The 19503-nt window shown below is 38.5% G+C and overlaps 1 protein-coding gene across 2 annotated transcripts in view; it reads right to left on the bottom strand.

The window, feature by feature from the left end:
- Positions 1–9809: 9809 nt before the first annotated feature.
- The window catches only part of LOC150084506 (transcription activator GLI3-like), a 215630-nt gene continuing 205936 nt past the window's right edge, over positions 9810–19503 (bottom strand). For both annotated transcript variants that reach the window (XM_090376100.1, XM_090376102.1), the window contains exon 15: positions 9810–11745. In XM_090376100.1, the coding sequence (XP_090232226.1) occupies positions 9815–11745 (1931 nt within the window). In that variant the 3' untranslated portion in view covers positions 9810–9814. The remainder of the gene's footprint in view (positions 11746–19503) is intronic.

The raw sequence follows: 19503 nt of genomic DNA, 5'->3' as shown, positions 1-19503 counted from the left end.
CAATGCTCGAGGTCAGCAAAGGCTCTCCCGGATGGTATGTGGCATCAGAAGGCGACTGTGGCACAACTCGCCGGTAATTGAAATGCTGGTGATGGGAGTAATGTGTCACAACACACACAGTACATTGAATCCTGCTGAAATTGGGGCTGCATAGCTGCAGGCAACTCCGAATGCCCATGCTAACCACGATTCACTGGTGACAGCACCTACAATGGGCAAGTGAGCATCGAAACTGGACCTTGAATGAATGTAAGAAGGTTGTCTGGTCAGATGAATCACATTTCCTGTTGAACTATGTCGACGGCCGTGTACGTGAGCGTCTTTTACCTGGGGAAGTGATGGCGCCTGGATGCGCCTGGATGCACCTTGGAACGAAACCAAGTTGGTAGTGGAGGTGTCATGCTTTGGGCGATGTTCTGCTGGGATACCCTGGGTCCAGTAACCATATGCCAGGCACTCTGATGTCTACCACCTACCTAAACATCATTGCTGACCAAGTACACCCTTTCATGTCAATGGTCTTGTCCTCTGGCAGTACTGTCTTTCAGCATGATAAAGCGCCATGCCACACCGCCCGGATTTCTCGAGACGGTTCGCAAAATATGCCCTGGCTTCCAAATTCTGCAGACATCAATCCCATTGAGCATCTGTGGTTTGTATTGGAACAGCAACTCCGATCTGTGGTGTCTCAACCACAGACCTTAGAGAAGTTAAAGGATCTGCTAGTTACGTGTTGGTACCAGATACCACAAGACAAATTTAGAAATCTTGTAGTGTCCATGCCTCGCAGAGTACGAATTGTTTCTTCTGCAGTGGAGGACCAACGTCATATTAGGTAGGTGGTCATAATGTTTTGGCTTATCGGTTTGTGTGATTGTGTGTGTATATATATATAAACACTTGAATTGCTTTGTAGTTATGGACGTGTAGTGTACGACTACTTAAAAATTTGCTCTATATTAAAGTGATTTCTATTGTTGAACACCTCTCCAAAACTGCGTACTTTTTATGCTGTTTGAACCAAGTTGTCATCCTCAATCCATTTCAATTCCTCTTTGATGTCTATTTCTGTCTATTTCTGCCAAGCAATTTTTAAATTCATAAATAATTCTTAACTTGAGATGCGAGAATCTGAATTATTCCACCATGAGTTACAACTCCCCACAATAGCAGTTCAAAATATTGCCAAAGGGTTGTAAGTGCCAACTAAGTCAGGGAGAGCACACCTGCAGAACAAACTGACCTTCACTCAAAAGAAGGTAATCTTATCACCCCGGTAGGAATATGATACGTAGTTAAGCCTACTACTGAGTACAACCGAAAACAGCAACTTAGATATACTCTCTTCCTGTCGACTCGTAATCCGCAGCTGGCAAGCGAAAATGCCTTTAAAGCAAGATCACCTAAATAATGAAATCTGTGTAATTGTTCCCAAAGTATCTATAAAATGAAATTCCTGTCTTAAGACATGCGGAAGTGAATGTCTCGATTTAGACCTAAAGAGGCTCAGGAAGCAGCGACGGAAAGCATGGCGTTGTCCCTCCCCCCATATGGGCGAAAATGATATGCATTCACTAGGAACAACTGATGAAATCTTTAACAACAACGCTATGCTAACTTCAGTAACACCTGAGCACAGGACCCAACTCAATCCTGCATTGGTCAAGGAAAAACTGAGATCACGGATTCAAATGAGGAATTAATCCCTCACTCTTGTTGGCAGAATAAAAGAATAAAACTGTTTTTCAGAACATATCATGTAAAAAACTAGCAGTGCCCAACAGAATAACTTCCCATTAACAGAGATCCCTGCAACAGTTAATCAAGCATTGCCTGAACACAGTCCACTCTCCGTCTCACTTCTCGCTAATATTGATACAACTCTCAGTGTAAAGCTATCCCCAATTCATAATATTCGCGCAGACCTACTGCTTGAAAACAAGCTACGAGAGTATAATGAATGCATACTCAAAACATTGGAAGTGTTTGGGAAGAAACTTGGACGACTTGAAGCAATCTGTTTGTGAACTTGATCTTGCTGTCCCAACTAGTCAATCCTCTTTTTTAGATAGCGCCCTCCTTGGAGGTTATTTCTGACCACCTGCCTTGTGCCTCCTGCCCAAGTTTACTTTCTCATCTTAAGGGTATTCCTCCTATTTCCTCCAAGACAAGCCTTCCGGAATAAACTCAATCTTCTAAACCTACTGCCTGTGCTTCACATCCTTCGTCATCCAGGGAAGTAAGCCCTCCTGGCTCCGTAGTAACCATCAGAAAAAAGCTAACCCGTCACTTGACTGAATTTCATCAAGCAGATCCATCTATACCCTGCTGTACCCCGTCGCAACCTGTTCGAAGGAATCATTATCAGATCCCGAGACCTACGTATTGACACACATTGAGAACGAAACCCACGAATGACACAGGACTGGGGATAACTACTTCCACTCATACACCCACTCAAAGTAGAGAATGTTAGAGATATCTGACAGTCCCCTTAGTTTACAGGAGCTGCGACTAGAGGAGGTCTATAAAATCAAAGCAGTACAGACCAAAGACAAGATACTGTATCGAGACTCAGTCCAGCAACTAAGGCAAGCGCCTCTTCGCAAATCAGCATACATTAGCAATTATGGTAAGAGCGATTAAAACTAAGCATCGGACTTATGCGTCTTTTATAATCACGTGTTCGCATGAATCATCATACACAGTACTTGATACACAGAACGTCATACACAGGACTCTACAAAAACAGGCATCAAAAGGACTCTACCAGGATCCCACTGTACCAATGCAATGCATATCAACTATATAAATCAGCTCCAAATAGTCGCTTTAGCACCTACTTCCTTCAGCACATAAGAAGCTTGTCATATAAATTACACACGCTCCGGACCATGCTCTTCCTAAGAGAATTTGAATTTATCTGTCTAACTGAATCTTGGCTGTCAGATAACAAAAATTTGGATTTAATCCTGCACACTGTGCCCTATAATGCCCTTAGCAATTGCAGAGCCAACAAAAGAGGTGGATATCTGATTATATTCTATGCAGACCACTGGAAATATACAAAATTTACTTTGAATAAAACTGAGAAATTTCAGGCCATATGTACCATCTCTAAACACGACGAACACATCAACCAGATAGGCCTAGTTTACCTCCCACTGACCACACAGATGCATCTAGACTCGAAAGTCAATCGTGGCTGGTGACAAATATCAACCCAGCATTCCCAACTATTCTTCTATTCTTGGTGGAGATTTCAACATGCCACTTCACTTCCAAGGCAAGCCTCAGGACTGTATGACCTAACACTAACATTAAACTCAGCCTTCAAGAGATGGACAGATTCTTGACCTCATTTTCCACAGATTACCTGGTGTAAAAATGCAGCCTTCTCAGTTTTCCTTTACCACAGACCACCTGCCCTTATATACGCCCGCGTTGTCCCGAAGGTGGCAAATAACCCAATTAGCATCCAAGCAGCTGCAACTCAACCTAACCTAACCGACTGCCTTATGATTGGACCAGCCTAAAATGTTTGAATATAGAGGAAGCAACCATAGTACTCTCACAACAGCTCAAACTTATTGCCACAGCTGGAGCATCAAAAGAACTCACAATATCTGACCATACCCATCACTAGTTCAACAAAGACATTAAGATGGCTTTCACCAAAAGCAAAAAGCATACAGAAGGTTGCTAAAATCAATAATCTTAGCCAACCACGAAGCATACAAAATGAACCACGCTCACTTTCTTAGATTAAAGAAAGCAGCCCACAAGAATCTCATCCTTTCCCACATAAAACAGTCTAGAAGAATTCTTGCGTGATAAGATCATAGGTTTGATATGGACAAAGAGCTCTTTACAAAACGCGCTGAACAGGCCTTCAGTGATCAACAACAATTACTAACTACCAGACTCCTACGTGAAGTGGACCGTTGCCTCGCACAGTCCATGAAACAAATCATCATTATTAAGGAACAGTTAACGTTACCAACGCCTTACCAAATAAGGCTACTGTTGGGCCAGGTGGCTTCCCCCTTTTTGCGATCAAAATATCCTCATTCGATATTATTGAAACCATGTTACATATTTTATGTTCCAGTATATATATATGCTGGAAAATATGTAACATGGAAAATATTGGAAACTGGGACTGTCCCAACTCTATGCAGGACCTACTATGTTAAAGTGGTTCCAAAAAACAAATATCCAAAGTTGCCGACTGATGCTTCCTCCTGAAAATCTTTGAAAAGCTGTTACTTCCTGCAATAATAGACCGCTGCCTCGGCGATCACATCTTCACACCTCGCTGCACCACCGATCTACTATAACAAACTTGCTTGCCGCACTGTTTCGCATCAATGTGTCATCAGTAACAGATCTCAAATAGACAATCTTCTTTGACATTAAATCAGCTTTGGACAACGTGTCAATTCAAACACCGCTTCATATATTAAATGATTATTTCAAGGCAAGCGACTTATTAATCTCCATTCTTCGCGACCTCCTTAATGAAAGGATACTCATTATATCCCATAGTCATTACCACACTATGACAATCGTAAGAAGAGGAGTACCACGAGGTGGGGCGTTATCTACCAGGCTCTTTGCACTCATCTTAGAACCATTCCTAGTGAAGTTTACAAACTTCAGCTCTTGCGCTGATGACTTGAAGGTATTCGTCATCTGATGATATCGAAAGCATTAAAGAGATAAATAAAAATACTGCTGCACAAATTTAGAGATGGCAGGGCTCCAACTTAATCAAAAAAAGTCCTCCCAAATATCTATCACCAAGGAGCAGAGTAAAAATGATATTCAAGCTATAATAAACGGCAATAAATTTACCAAGGGCCGACCGGGCTAGCCGGATGGGTAAAGTACCTGCCTGGCAACCCAAAGGTCGTGGGCTCGAATCCCGCCTCGGGCTTGGATCAAAGTACTGCAAAAACCTTGGGAGGTGCATTATGGCCACAGAAGCCGGCGCCAACACCTACCAAAAAAAAAAAATTAAAAAAACCAAAAAAAAAAACCAAGGTTTTCAGGACCATTTCATCTATACAAAAAAAAAAAAAGAAAACATTTTTTTTTTTTTTTTTTTGTTGTTGTTTTTAGGAGCATTAGCAACTAAGGCCATATTGCTCCGGGGATATGCGGTGGTCATTCCTGACCTTTCCGCATCCTCCGTATTTGGTGGCTCACGGGCTCGAACCCCGGTCTAATCAAGAAGCATATGCTACACACTGCTGCTCCTGCCCACCTGCCTAGGAAGGCGCCAGAAAACATATGCAGCCTTCTTAGTGATCCGCCAGGAGCTAGTCGGTTGTCAGAATATGTCCCTTATTTGCAAATACACTGAAAGGTACTTCAGGCCCATCGCTTTACACGTCTGAGCTATGGTCCTCAGCCCCATCAAGTATTGTAAAGAAATTCCTGGAAATTGAATATTGGGTTCTGAGGTGGTTGAACAGGATCCAATGGAAACCCGTTCACCATCTATACTACATGCAACGTGACACTATGGACAATAAAATTTCTGGAAAAGAACCTCATCACTCTTGGCAAACTACTAATAGGATAGATTCCCCAAATATAAATAAATCATCTCAGCATCAAGTATCCATCCTAGAGAGCGACATAATTAATGTTACTGAAAGCGACATAATCGACTCTGCCAACTCGTCTGCTTTAGGGACACGTTCCCAGCAAACATTATTGAACATTTAAACAAGCTGCAAATTGACCCAAACGAACTATTGAATGACAAGAAAGGATATTCTTGGATATTCTTCCTGTATTGAAATACAGGAAGAATATCCAGGGAGACTTGCATCGAAGCACTGGCCTACAGTGAATCCTGACGGGATCATGTCAATCCATCTACCAGTCCATCACATGCCATCTACGGACGCATACATTCAGGAACTTCTGTACTTGAAGGCTTTGGCTGTCTTTTAATAGATTATTTTTAATAGTCTGCAATTGAATTCATCTTGTAAACTTAATTAAATTTCCCGTATATACATCTTCAGATCTAAACTTATACTATGCCAACTCCAGGCAAATGTGTTGTCAAACACTACAAATCGTCCTTTTAATGAATATGGTTTTCATTTATTATTCTATGTACATCGTTCCAGCTAACCAGCTGTACAGGGGGTGAAATCAAGCTAAATAAACTTGTTAATAAACTCAATATACTTAGAAAAGAATAGCGAAAGCTTAAAAAGAACCTGCAAATTGACCCAAACGAACTATTGGATGACAAGAAATACAGGAAGAATATCCAGGGAGACTTGCATCGAAGCGCTGTAATATACTCAATATACTTGTAAAACAAAACAAAAGAGGAGGGGGAAATGTTGTAAAGGATATTGCAGAAGGAAACGTTCATTATATATACAGGTAGTTCTCGACTTTACGAGTTAATTCGTTCCTAGCTCGTGTTCGTAAAGCGAAAACTCGTAAAGCGGGAATTTATTTCCCTTAGACATAATGTTAAAAATACGGGTTACGTTATCAACAATGAAATTAGTTAGCTAATTAGTTTATGTTTAAACAATGATTGATTTATCGAAAGAAATGAAAACATAGCCTGTAAAATGAAGCAAATTATAATAATAGAGAAATTATTTATAACTTACAAATGTTAAAGAATGCTTATTCTTCATCATCATCGACTAAATGCACACTCGTTGATCACTCATTATTGGTTCGCACTCGTTGGTTTGTTGCATAAGGAGTCGTCTTCTTCAGAAATGCTTCAAGAGGCGTTTGTTTCCAAGATAATCTTCTCTTTTAATTATAAATTTCAAGATTGCATGCATAAGCATTTTTAATGCACACACTAATTGCAACTAACACGATCCTCGTGGAGTAACAAGTTTACGAAGCCATAAAAAAAAAAGGAATGAAGAGAAGATGCCGAAAATTTTTTTGTTTTTTATACGATTGAAGATTTCAGTAAAGGGAAACACATTTCACCATAATAACGAAAAAACCCACACAATTCCAGTTATCGGGATTATCGCAAATGCGATAAGATCAACTTTACTACCCGTTTATAATTAGATACACTAAGAGAAAGCCCAATAAACCGGAAAGTGCAAATTGTTTTTATTGTTTTATGGTAGTGACCTCCAGAAATCTGCTTTAGAAAAATGTCACAAAGGCGTTTAAAATTGATGCTTATAACGGAACATATGATAACGATGAAAGTGTAGTGCATTTTAATGATTTGAATTGGAAACTAATACAATTTACAAACCACGCTCACCACCTTTTAGATGGCCTTAAGGTCACGCTCGTGACCTTAAAAATGACATTTTAGAGAGATAAATTGCTTAGTTATACAGCGATAATTTTAACTTTCGAGATCCTGCAACGAATTACCAAAAAAACAATGTGTTATTGGTTTCACATTATGACATTTGAACGATACGATGGTGTCTCTGGAACTGATTAATATCGTAAAGCGGGATACACTGTATTGTATAGCTAGGCACGTGGTTTGAAATGCAGTATTTATGAATGTTTAACATTCATTTTTTTGCAATTAATGTTCATATTTTCGATTTTGTTGATACTTGGGGGAAAAACTCGTAAACCCGGGAACTCGTAAAGCGAGAACTGCCTGTATATATATTTATAAACAGGTCGATCATTTAATTCGCGGATATGCTTTAATTTTAATCAACAAAAATGAATGAATACAATTGTATACAATTGTGCTCAGGCCTGCAAGCTATTTATTTTTCTTCGAGAGTGATAATTGTAATCGTGATTCTTGACCTTTAATGAGTGAGTCTATGCTACTTGAAAATGTAGTTTTTGTTACATTTTGACCTTGAATGCATACGTTTCACATTAAAAATGCATAATAATTGCTACATTACGGAATGTTTCCCTTTTTTTTTTTTTTGCTACTCTCTCTCTCTCTCTCTCTCTCTGTTTTATCTTTGCACATATTTCTGAAAGGTGTTTTCTAAAAGGAAAAGGAACTCAGATCAATTTCAATGTGTTTTTATTTACAGAAACGATTCAACCTTATTTACATCGAACTCACAATAAAAAATATGGCAAAAAGTGCCCTTATTACGACTTTTTTCTGTTTAATTTCTAAAATTACCATTATCCTTTCCAGTGAGCATATAACTGATTTTATAATTTGAAACAAAAGGAGTAGAAAAATATGTACTAAAATAGATATATTCTTCTAAAGGGGAACTGGCATTTGTATAAAAAGCACCGTCAAAGGAACGAACTATCACAGGTTTCCAAAAAGTGCTAAAATTTCTTTCATTTTATTAAACTTGCAACTTTAAAAATATGATTAGTCTCAATATTACCACTCATGATAATGGCTGTCTGAGAGGTCCGGAGGGATGCCTTCGTGTACATCGGTGTCACTTGAAATTTTCACCAGATATTTTTTTTTTTTTTTTTTTTTTTAATTGTCAGTTTGTTGTTCATGATTTTATTATTATTATTTTATTTATTATTATTATTTTTTTTTGTTTAGTAATTCCTCATCAACAAACTGCGGGTTTTAAATTCAGCGCATGCGTAGCGTGTGGGAGTTTTATACTAACTCATTATCCTCAGAAACATAAAGAAATCATTTAGGTGAGCTGCAGCTCCCCATTAGCCATCATGATATTAGTGGAGATATTGAAAAAAGGCTTTTTAGCTATTTTTTTTTCATCCAAGGAATTTTCTGAACCATTCTAACAGATAATGTACAATGGAACGGAAAGATCAGTCCAGCAAACCACAAGTTTAATACCACGTGAATGTGAAATCGTTCAGAATCACAGCTTAATTTCTGATGGTAAATTATTGCAATTTTTTTATTGCAAACGACACATAATTCAGTTTTTCGTTGTGAATATTTTTAATACTATAAAAATACGAGTTGCCAACTGAATTTATAAAGCTTTCGTACACAGTCCGAATGACACACGTGGATTATGATGTTAAATGGTCCAATGAATTCAAGTTGATAAATACCTTCGGCAATGGAATGACTACTTACAATTTTATGTGGGCTATTTCATTCAGCATGAAAACAAATCTGATGAAATTCTGTTATGTACAATGATACAAGGAACAGCGAAGTAGTAATAACAAACAAGAATCTTAACAAGGAACACAAAGTAACATGTGGCACGTATTTATATGGCTCGTAACACATATTTATGCCTGCATGGAGTTAGTATATTTGTAGTAACTCCATGCGGCGTAAATATCCCATAAATGGGGGATTCCGTAATAATCGATGTGATATTGTGGCAAACTTGTTTTGAATAAAATTGTTGATTTTATCATCAACGTTTTCCCTCCAAGAGCTAGTATCACACTACCATCTGTATAATTAATGAAAGACCGATGAGATTATGCATTTTTGTTAGTGTGATGGTCTGACCGAAAAGTGCTCCTTCGCTATAGGGGAATAGACAGTCTCTTCCGGTTAGGTCTTTGTCAAAATTTTCTCTATAATTCGGGAGAAATTTTCCATAAGTACCGCTCCCGGAAGCGATTAACTTGTCCTAGAACGTGTGTTAAGTTTCATTCCAGGTATCCCTGTTCTCCTGTAAGCTTTATAGCTAGTTCTCATAGAAGGCAGCCACATTTTAACTCAGATCGTAATAGAGTATAACTTCGCTTTCTTCGCATTGTGGCTTCATCTCATTATGTAAAGAATCATACCCAATCAAATTAAAAGAATATTTCTTTTTCTTTAGAGCAGAAATATAAACTTAGATTTCAATATGAAATTTATCCTCTGCCTCTTTTTGTATTGAGTTTACTGTAACATTCTTAAATATTTCGTTTCCTCCATTAAGGAGGTTAAAGTAGAATTCATATCGTTAATTACCATATTGCAAGTATTCATTATCGGTACTTGAATTGGATTATCCCTGCTAATGCTGCGGGACTGAGCATCATCTTTCCCTTGGGAACCTGCAGTAGCCTGCATTTCTGTTTTTTCGTCATGGTTTATCATGGGAACATTAATACTTCGTACTGTTGTTGCTGATACTGGAGTATGCCTATCGCATGGCACTGTTACTCCTCCTCCCTGCTCACTGGTCAATCTACCAAACTCAGAACAATCTACTTCTGGTTTGCTCATGTTGGGGTGTTGAGCATAAGGCAATGGTACTTGATTTTCAGGAAATCCTTGAGGCCACTGTTCAAATAAGTCTGACTGAGCAGGTGGACCCCTGATATCAACATAGCATGCAGAGCAGTTGGAGCACGTTGGCTGCACATTGTGATAAGTGTTGGGACAATTATTGGATTGGTGTTGCTTAGTGCAATATATTTGAGTGTTGGGAGTTTGAGGATTATATGAAAATTTCTGCACGAAATGTCTTTGTGATGGTCCACCATTATTAGTAATTGCGTGAGGCGTTTGCATGCTGGCATTGCCGTATTCATGTGTAACTTGCACACTTGAATTATAATTTAAGGCCTGCGGATTGGCACAATAGTAACTAGATGCGTTCCTGTTTTGGTTTTCTGCATTAAACGCTGGATTAAAGCTTCTGTGTATTGGATTTGAAGTAACAGTGCATTGCGACGATTGAGGATATGTAAAATTACTGGGGACGATGTTGTGTGTAACACAAACTTGCGTATGCACTACGCCCACCGGTTGGTGACTGTCTCTGCCCATCTGATCATGCCGGTAATCACATATATGCTGGCTTGGTCCAATCCGAAGTTGACTAGGAGGAAGCGGATGATTCTGATGAGAATTTCCTTCCCTAAACTGGGCACGGGAAGAGGGGTACATGGGTTGCTTCGGCGGTTCGGAAGATTGCTGAAATTCTGAATAACTATCCATCTGTGGCAATATGGTATTTGCTTGCACCTCTACAAACTGCTGAGAATTTGTGGTCTTTTGTCCAGCTGAGGGATCTGGAATTGCAGAAAAATTACCGGTGCAAGTATTTTGTAGATAAGATTTCCTGCCCAAGTCTTCTTTAAATACATCATCGGTAAGAGGTTCACTTTGTGGTGCTCTCATTCCTGAAGCTTGTATGGCAATGGATGGTTCAGTTACTTGATTCAAATAATACATCATTTCGTCCGGTAACACTATATCCCGATTCTCTTCGATCGGTTTATCTTCGTCGCACTTATCTAGTATGAAATTTTCATTTGGGTGTTGATTTCCATTATTTGGTCCACTGGATGCACTATTTACAGGACAGCCAATAGGGGGAAGAGGAGTCAACCGTTTTATGTAGTTTCGACTGTTTTCCAGAGTAGGCAAACTACTGTCCAGTGACCTGGGAGATCTTGGAAACTTCCAGCTATTATTAGATCCCAGCGAAATAATCTCTTCTTTATTCCAGGAATAGTCTCCTTCAGAAGCAATGGACGGTGTTTTTCTTTGAACACACATATTTTTGGGACTTATCCTCTGCGTAGATATTGCTTGTGAATGCAGAGATTGCAGGCGAGCAACGGAAGTCGGAGAAATTCCAGAGAGGCTGCTCAAGTCACTAGAACGACGAGAGCTTCCCAGGGAAATCGGATCGCAAGATGATAGTGTACTGCGTTGACTGGGTGGGGTATGTGATGCTTGACTTCCTCGAAGACCTGACTTGTGACTGCTAACGTCGGAACTAAGGCTACCATAAAATGTGCTGATGGTGCTTGCGGAGCTATTACGACGAGTTCTTATCTGATGGTTCTCGAGGATGGTGTACTGTGGGGAGTAACCTAGTGAGAAAAACAGAAATACATTCAGAATATCAGAGGAAATAACTAATTCATCTAAATTAAAAACAGAAAATCTTATTTATTACCATACATGAAATATCCGTGTGAACATATAAGAACAGCAATTCTATAGTAACATTACTGTTCGTTATGTTTAGCCCTTGCTGTACCTTTTATTTAGTTTCTTACAATTATTTAGCTCAAGGAAAAAACTATATATATAATAATTGTTGTTGTGGTGGTGGTAGTAGTAGTAGGGTTTTAGGATCATTAATGACTAAGGCCGTATTGTCTGTAAGCTGCGTGTATTCTGTGTCGATTTTCTGTTTTCTGGACTGAAAACGCTAATTTCCGGGAGAAAAACAAATGCTACCTCGCGCCTGAGACTGATTAACTCAGCCACGTTTTGAAAAAAGGTCCATAAAAATTCCTCACGTCATCGACGGGAGTCGAACTAAGTCTTTTCCACACGGTGTGGGGATAACGGTGATTCTACCAACTGTGCTACACACGAGGGCAAAAAGATAACAGTGAGAATGGAATCTAAAAATACAGAGTGAAGTGCAAATCACAAAGATTGCCGCCACCTAATTTATTTATTTTTCAGTTGATTGTAAGACACAATCGCCCCTTGTACGGCGTGCAAGACACAGGGGTATATTTACAATGCAGAGGATAAATTTACAAAAATATTTACAGTTTAGCAATAAAGGAAATGTGTATTAATATAAAAATTTTGTTCTTCATTTCTGGATGTCTTCGTAGAGGAGCATTCGCAACACTAAACTTTATTAACTTCGTACTCGAATGTTGTGATGATAGCATAACTCAGAGTACTAAAAGACGATGTTCCAGATAGTAGTGTTACAACTCAGTTGTTTGTTGGTAGATAGTCTTTCTGTAGGACTTATTGGAGTTTTTCACAGTTAACCTGAAACCGGTTTACGGTTTCTATGGTATCTATTGGGAACATCCTCTTTAAACTTTCCAAGGAGTTTAGATTAGAGCGAAGTGGCTTAATTTGCAAACTGCACGATTGCCTCAGACTTCGTGGGTGCGAGATGATGCCTCTAAGTACTGGCGCATCATATCTTCCTGTCAATAGCTTGGTCAGGATATGAATATTTGGCCAAATGACAATAAATATCCACAGTGTCCACTCCATAATTGCATACAAAATGCCTCTATAGAGAGTGAAGGGAAATTGGAAAATCTTGTTTAGTCACTTGAGTATCCAATGTTCTATGTTTAGGAAGGTTTTAACGTACGTTTCAGGAGCTGAGGACCATATGACCGGAGAGTATAAGCCCACAGGGGCAATGCACCTAGCAATGTATTCCTTCACCAACTGAACATTCTGAACCCCAGCTAATTCTTGTCTTGGGTGCCTGATGGCGGCTAGTGTTTTCTTCCTGGTGGTAATGAAATGCTCAGTGAAGGATAACTTGTTGTCCCAGGTAATTCCCAGATCCTTGTGATGTAAAGTGTAAAGTGTAATTCCCAGATCCTTGTGATGATCGACTAATTCCAACAGGAGTTCTCAGGTAGGTGAGGTAAGTTACCTAATTAGTGAGTCTGCAGAATGCGCTGAGTGAAGGATGCAGTCATTTGAGTTATCTAATTTGATCTGTATTGTCTGTCAGTGGTGATTTTTGTTGCTGTTGTTGTTGAAAAGTAAACGAGTAAAAGTGAAACCCTAAATTTCATTTAAATTTATTCTTTAAATTAAAATTTTTTTTTTTTAAATTTTTCCCTCAGTGACTAGTTTAGGATTAAGCTTCATTATTGGTGGCCAGTGATATCCTGTTATTGGAAAATATATACGATTCCCTACTATTAATATCATGATACCTCTCAGTTGATAGTCACACCCTACCCAAGCATAACTATAAATAAGCTCGTAGGCTTTCAAGGAGATAGTAATATATATATGATTGTGAATGCAAGATAACGCGATCGAGGGAGTAAACAGATTTCCAGCGCGGAATCATAATAGGGTGCCACATAAGCAATCGGTCAGTTTATGACATTTCACCGGCAGTGAACCAATGGCATCTCGAATGACGACTGGCGAGATGAACTACAGATAGAACCGTCAAATTTACCAGGAAAACTTCAGAAGCTGACGAAACTTGAAAGGAGAACCCTGCAAAGAATCAACCTCTCGGAACGCGTGTCAACGTTGTCGGAGCACACAAACAGGCCATCAGTGAGATTAAGACTTATGTCAGTACCAGCATCGTGCGCAAGATGCTACATAATATGGGTTACTACAATCGTGCAGCTGTCCACAAACCACTAATCACTCTCGACTAATGCGCGAGGGGTGTGTTGTTGTTGTTTAAGGGTTTTAAGACATAAGGGCATCAATGGCCAAGATGTGTCTTAGCTGGGTGTAAGACCTGCGTTATTGGACTTTAGACCAATGGAAAGCTGTGCTTTCGAATGGTATATAGAGAAGAAAAGCGCAAACCCAGTCACATGCCGTCAGCATTCCTGCAATTGTCAGCGGAACTAGTAATAACTCCCACTGAAAGATTTCCAGACTGTCTCAATGTGTTGGATCATGTATATAATCTATATGATATAAGCCATGTATAATCACTATTTCAGAAGAACCAGCTCAAATTGCAATTAGCTTTAATTCAAATCTGATTATGTTAGCTTTATGTTGATGAAAAGGAGCTATTAGCACTGCCTATGTATTTTATGCATTTTCTGTGTACCCACGTAGTTTTTTATGTACTGAATGTAATATGTCTAGTGAATTTTTAGATTCCTCTGGTTGCCTGTAGCGGGAATCGTGTCCTACATTTCTATAAATAAAGAATTTTATTATTGATGTGCAAACATCTTTGGCGGCACCTACTAAATTTCGTAAGGTAGTAAAATCAATTTGTCACGATTTTGCGACGCGAAATGACCCAATTTCATAACAAAGAAAAGCCGAGTTGAGAGAGAAGTTCGCTGAAAGGATCATGGGAGATGATCTTGGATGAGCTCAGAGCTGGCATAAACCAGATGGTTGCGGAAAAACGTTTATGATTCCGGGCATACCACATAGGTGGCTTTGGGCTAACATTGCCACACGTGACAGAAACCTTTTGGAAACCAGAGAAATGGATATCTTTTGCTTGTCATTGGCCATTCTCATTAAGTTGCAGAAGTCCTCGTTGGTCATCGAGTTTTCGCGTTTCTCTGCAATTGCGCTAAGTAGGTTGAGCGTGGCGAGCTTTAAATCCTCATTCATCTCGCTATTTGGATGATCGTAAAAGTTCCGAAAGGAATCTTCTTCTCGCAGTCGCGTTACAAGGCTATGCAGGTCATTACCGCATGCTTTATCAGGGTCACCATCGTCGTTGTCTTGACACATCATCTTACATATTTCAATCGTTTTGCGAATGTCCAAGTCCAATTCATACAATTTACGATCTAGTATGAGCTCTTCACTGTTGTCGTAGATCTTGCCATATTTCATCTCTGACAGTATCTCTGTTTCCTCATTGCGAAATGGAACGTGCAGCGTTACCATCTCGCGTTTGTACTCGTTGAGATCCTGAGCCAAGTCATAGTTTCGATAGCGTATATAGTTTCGACAGCGTGGATACTGTCGTTTCTTGCAGATCTCGTTAGTGCTGCATGTGTAATTTGCGACAAAGCACGACAGAGTAACATGATTGTAACAATTCAGATACTTGTATTGTTACAATCGTACTATTCAACAAATGGCTACAATCAAATGGGTAATTAGGCTTTTGGCCTAAACTCTTCCAAACGTTGATTCGGTAGAGGGGCGTGTGTATCCTATTTATCACTAACATTGGTTCGTAAAGTAAGTAGCGGGCGTGAGCATAAATTACATCGTCATGATTTCGGTTCTAGCTGTTCGAAATTTAGTGGACGTCGTCAAAGATGTTTACACATGAAATATCTTTCGTGCGTACAGGGTACACACGCGATTTTTTTTTTTTTTTTTTTACTTCGTGGCTGAGTTACTCGGTCTAGTGCGTGCATAGCAAAGGTTTCCCCCTCCCCTTCCCGGAAACTTGCGCTTTTAGCCCGGCAATACAGGCAAGTCGAATACAGAACATATGCAATTTATGGACATAACGCACATGGGCTTATAAGTTCGATCTTGGGTGGCATTAATATGGCAGTTTTTTTTGCTGGTGCAGTTCTATTGCACTCTTAATCATTGTTTCATCATTTACTGCGATCCTAAGAAAATGTCAACCCTCTGTAAAGTGAGTGTGGACTGTTTTGGCTGTTATTTACTTACACGGCTGATCATTTTTTGGATTTCAATGGATGTGGTAGTGACGTCCCCAAGCAGCATCCATTTAAGTCTGTCTCATATAGTAGTTACTGTGATTGTTGTATGCTTGGTTGTTATTTTTTTATTTATTTTTTATGGCACAAAGGTTACTAAGGCCAAATTATGCTGTTTATATGCTGTATTGCAATATTTTCATGAAGGTAAAGTTAAATCTGTGAAATAATTGTATCTAATTGTATATGTTTTAAGAACATAAGGAATTCAGCCAGATTGCCTTGTCTCTTAGAAGATGATTTTATTTTAGACGTTCCTGTATATGAGAAAGCAATTTAAAAATTAGTTCCGGACATTATGGTAATGATTACATTCTAGAAGAATGTGTTTTATGGTAAGTAAAGAATGAAAGTGAAATTGGGGATGCTGAGAAATGCTTTTGTTGTAATAATCATGGGACTGTTGTTTTATTGGCAATGATGTACTGGTGTGGCTTCCGTGCAATTCGTGAGAGGAAGTTTCTTGTCTGAAAATTTTAGTCTTTGTTACATTATATAGCGTTCATTTAGAAGCCAGAAGCGACTTTTGTTACAGTTTGACTCATAAATGTCTGAACATCTCATTAAAGTAATGCGTTTGTGTGAATCTGTGTACACTTTGACGATTATTGCAGGCGTTTAGTAATAGCAGTAGTAACAGTGGTAGCCATACGGTGCAAGGAAGCCACAGGATTTTGCTGCACTGCCCGGAAAAAATAAATAAAAAACACGAGCAGATAAGTAAATACTAACTTTTCTGACCATTCTTGCAGCCTGTTCAAGTCATCCTGAATGAGAGATGCTTCGTATTCATCATTAACTACTGTATCAATCTTTACGTCATATGCAAATTTTGACATTACGCCTTCTATCCATCGTCCATGTCGTTTATGAAAATGAGAAACAACAGTAGTTTAAAGCTGGTGTAAAGTCAGAAGTGGCGCACCCACTTCTGACTTTACACCAGCCTGAAGAATATCCATTAATCACAACCCTCTGCCTTGCAGCTACCCAGCAATCCATCTTAGAATTTTTCCAGTAATCTCAACATGATCCAACTTATACAATAACCTCTCATGAGGGACTGAGCCAAGCACCTTGCTAAAATCCAAATAAACTATATCGAAATCCATGAGTAACTCAGTCAAAATAGTTTACTAAGTTAGTTAAATATGATTTTCCCTTAACAAAACCATGTACCATGTTGTGTGTTATTCATAATGCTATATCTAAATGTCCCTGGATTGCACTCTTAATCATTGTTTCTAAAAATTTCCCTACCACTGAAATCAGACTAACCGGTCTGTAGTTACCAACTTCACTCTTAGAACCGCCTTCATGTATTGACGATACGTTGACACTTCTCTAACCCAAAGGAATCTCTCCCGAGTCCAAAGATGCCCTCATAAAACTTCAGTGGTTCAATACACTCCTTGACGGCCTCCCTCAAAATTGTTGGGTATATGCCATCAACTCCAGTAGCTTTACTTGCCTTTATGTTCCAAAGTTTTTCTAATAAATAGTCGTAATTTATAAATCACTAATTTCGTATGACTCTGCCCACTTGAACAGCCTCTTCTCAGCATGAAAGGTCTTTCTTCAGTAAAGACAGATGCAAAGTATAAAGAGAATACAGGAAAATATAGGAGAACATCTGATTAATTGGACGTCATGTGAGTGAATTAAAAATTAAAAAAATAATAAATAAATAAAATTCTAATATAATAACAATCTTTGTTTTAGGACAAAGTAAACATATATTATCGGGGGGAAATAATGAATTTTTAAAAAATTAACCTTTAGTATATTTTTACATAAAAGTCATTGAAAGAAAAAATAACCGTTACGACACACACATTTTATACAAATAAAAATAGATTTTCTCATTGATAAAAGTAAATATAAGGGAAATAATGCGCTCTCTTCTTAGCCGTATATACGTTTCTTGTTATTAGATCATTCAGTGATATGTTTCGTCTTCATATCACATATTAAATTGTTAAAGTGTAACTTTTTACATTTAGAATCGTAAATTGACTGGTGCATTAGTAACAGGGGTTATGATGTGCCAGATTAGTCATAAAAACAATAAAAGATAAAAATACTAAAAATTTCAGTGGTAAACGAAAATTTGTGACTATATCAAAAGATATTTAATAAATTTTTAAGAATAAAAGTCTGCCAAAAAGGTAAAAACGGTATGTAAATATATTAAGTATTAAAAGTATATGCATTGAGAATATATTTTAAATAAATCTAAACAGTTTAACGACTTTTGGTAGTTAATAAAACTGACACATCATCACTGTCAAGTAATATATGTGTATACAGAGAGTGTCTGATAAGCGACTCCCTATTTTTAACTGATTTTGATGAAACCAATGTTTTATTAGCATTAATTATTATTATCATAAAATTATTATCCTTAATTATTAATGATAATAATTAATGATTCATCATTTAGAAAGTTAGTTTGTTTGTTTTTTATACAGGTGAGTCATGCCTCCAGGTTTGAATGCTCAAGATAGGGCCAAGATCGCAGCCCGCTACGAAGTTTGGGGATTCGTTATAACAGTTCAAAGGCAATGGAGAGCTGAACGTGCAATCCATGCAACACCGAACGCAAAAACAATAAAAATTGACATCAGAAGTCAATGATAACAAGCTGTGTAACCGATAGGAAGAGAATACGAAGGCCATTAACCTCGCGGATTCCAGACAACATTCCCACAGTGACTGAGATGTTCTCAAGGAGCTTGAAAAGTAGACTCTCCCGTTATGCAGTTGCGACCATCTTCAGAAAAAAAAAAAAACTTTCAAATCATGGAAGCAAAATTATGTTCAGCACTTGTTTCTTGATAACTACGACAGAAGGATGATATTTGCAGAAACCATGTTGCGGTGGAACGAAGAGTAGCCAGAGCTGTTTAATAACATACCCTGGAGTGACGATGCAGTGTTTCACGTTGGCGGTTAGGCGACACAGATGGCATTATTGGGCAGCATAAAATCCGGAAAAGACTCAGGATAATCCAAAGGTAAAATCTGGTGTAGTATCGTATCATCTACAGTCGTTCAACCTTTCATTCGGTGAGACAATAAATACAAGATACCTCGAAATGTTGCAAGATCATGTGTGGCCAGTTATTTCACAGTGGGACTATGGTGAAATTCTTAAATTTATTCAGGATGGAGCACCCCCCCCCCCGGCACATTTCGGAAGTGATGTCCGTACATGACTGCATAATCATTTCCCAAGAAGATGGGTTGGAAAACCACAGCTCAAATCTGAAGCCTTGTGAATTTTTTTATATGAGGTGGGCCAAGGAAGAGGTTAACCATGAAAAACAACTTGGACGAACCTCGTAATTTTTTTTTATCAATTACTAAGCAACAATTACTAACATGCTCACGGCCATTCCAATTAACTTTTGCAATCGGCATTTTCTT

Source organism: Mastigoproctus giganteus, chromosome 6, assembly GCF_048544385.1.
Source record: "Mastigoproctus giganteus isolate SK-2022 chromosome 6, ASM4854438v1, whole genome shotgun sequence".
Taxonomy (NCBI): domain Eukaryota; kingdom Metazoa; phylum Arthropoda; class Arachnida; order Uropygi; family Thelyphonidae; genus Mastigoproctus; species Mastigoproctus giganteus.
Note: the sequence above shows the minus strand (reverse complement) of the source record. Positions and strands in the feature narration are given on the sequence as shown.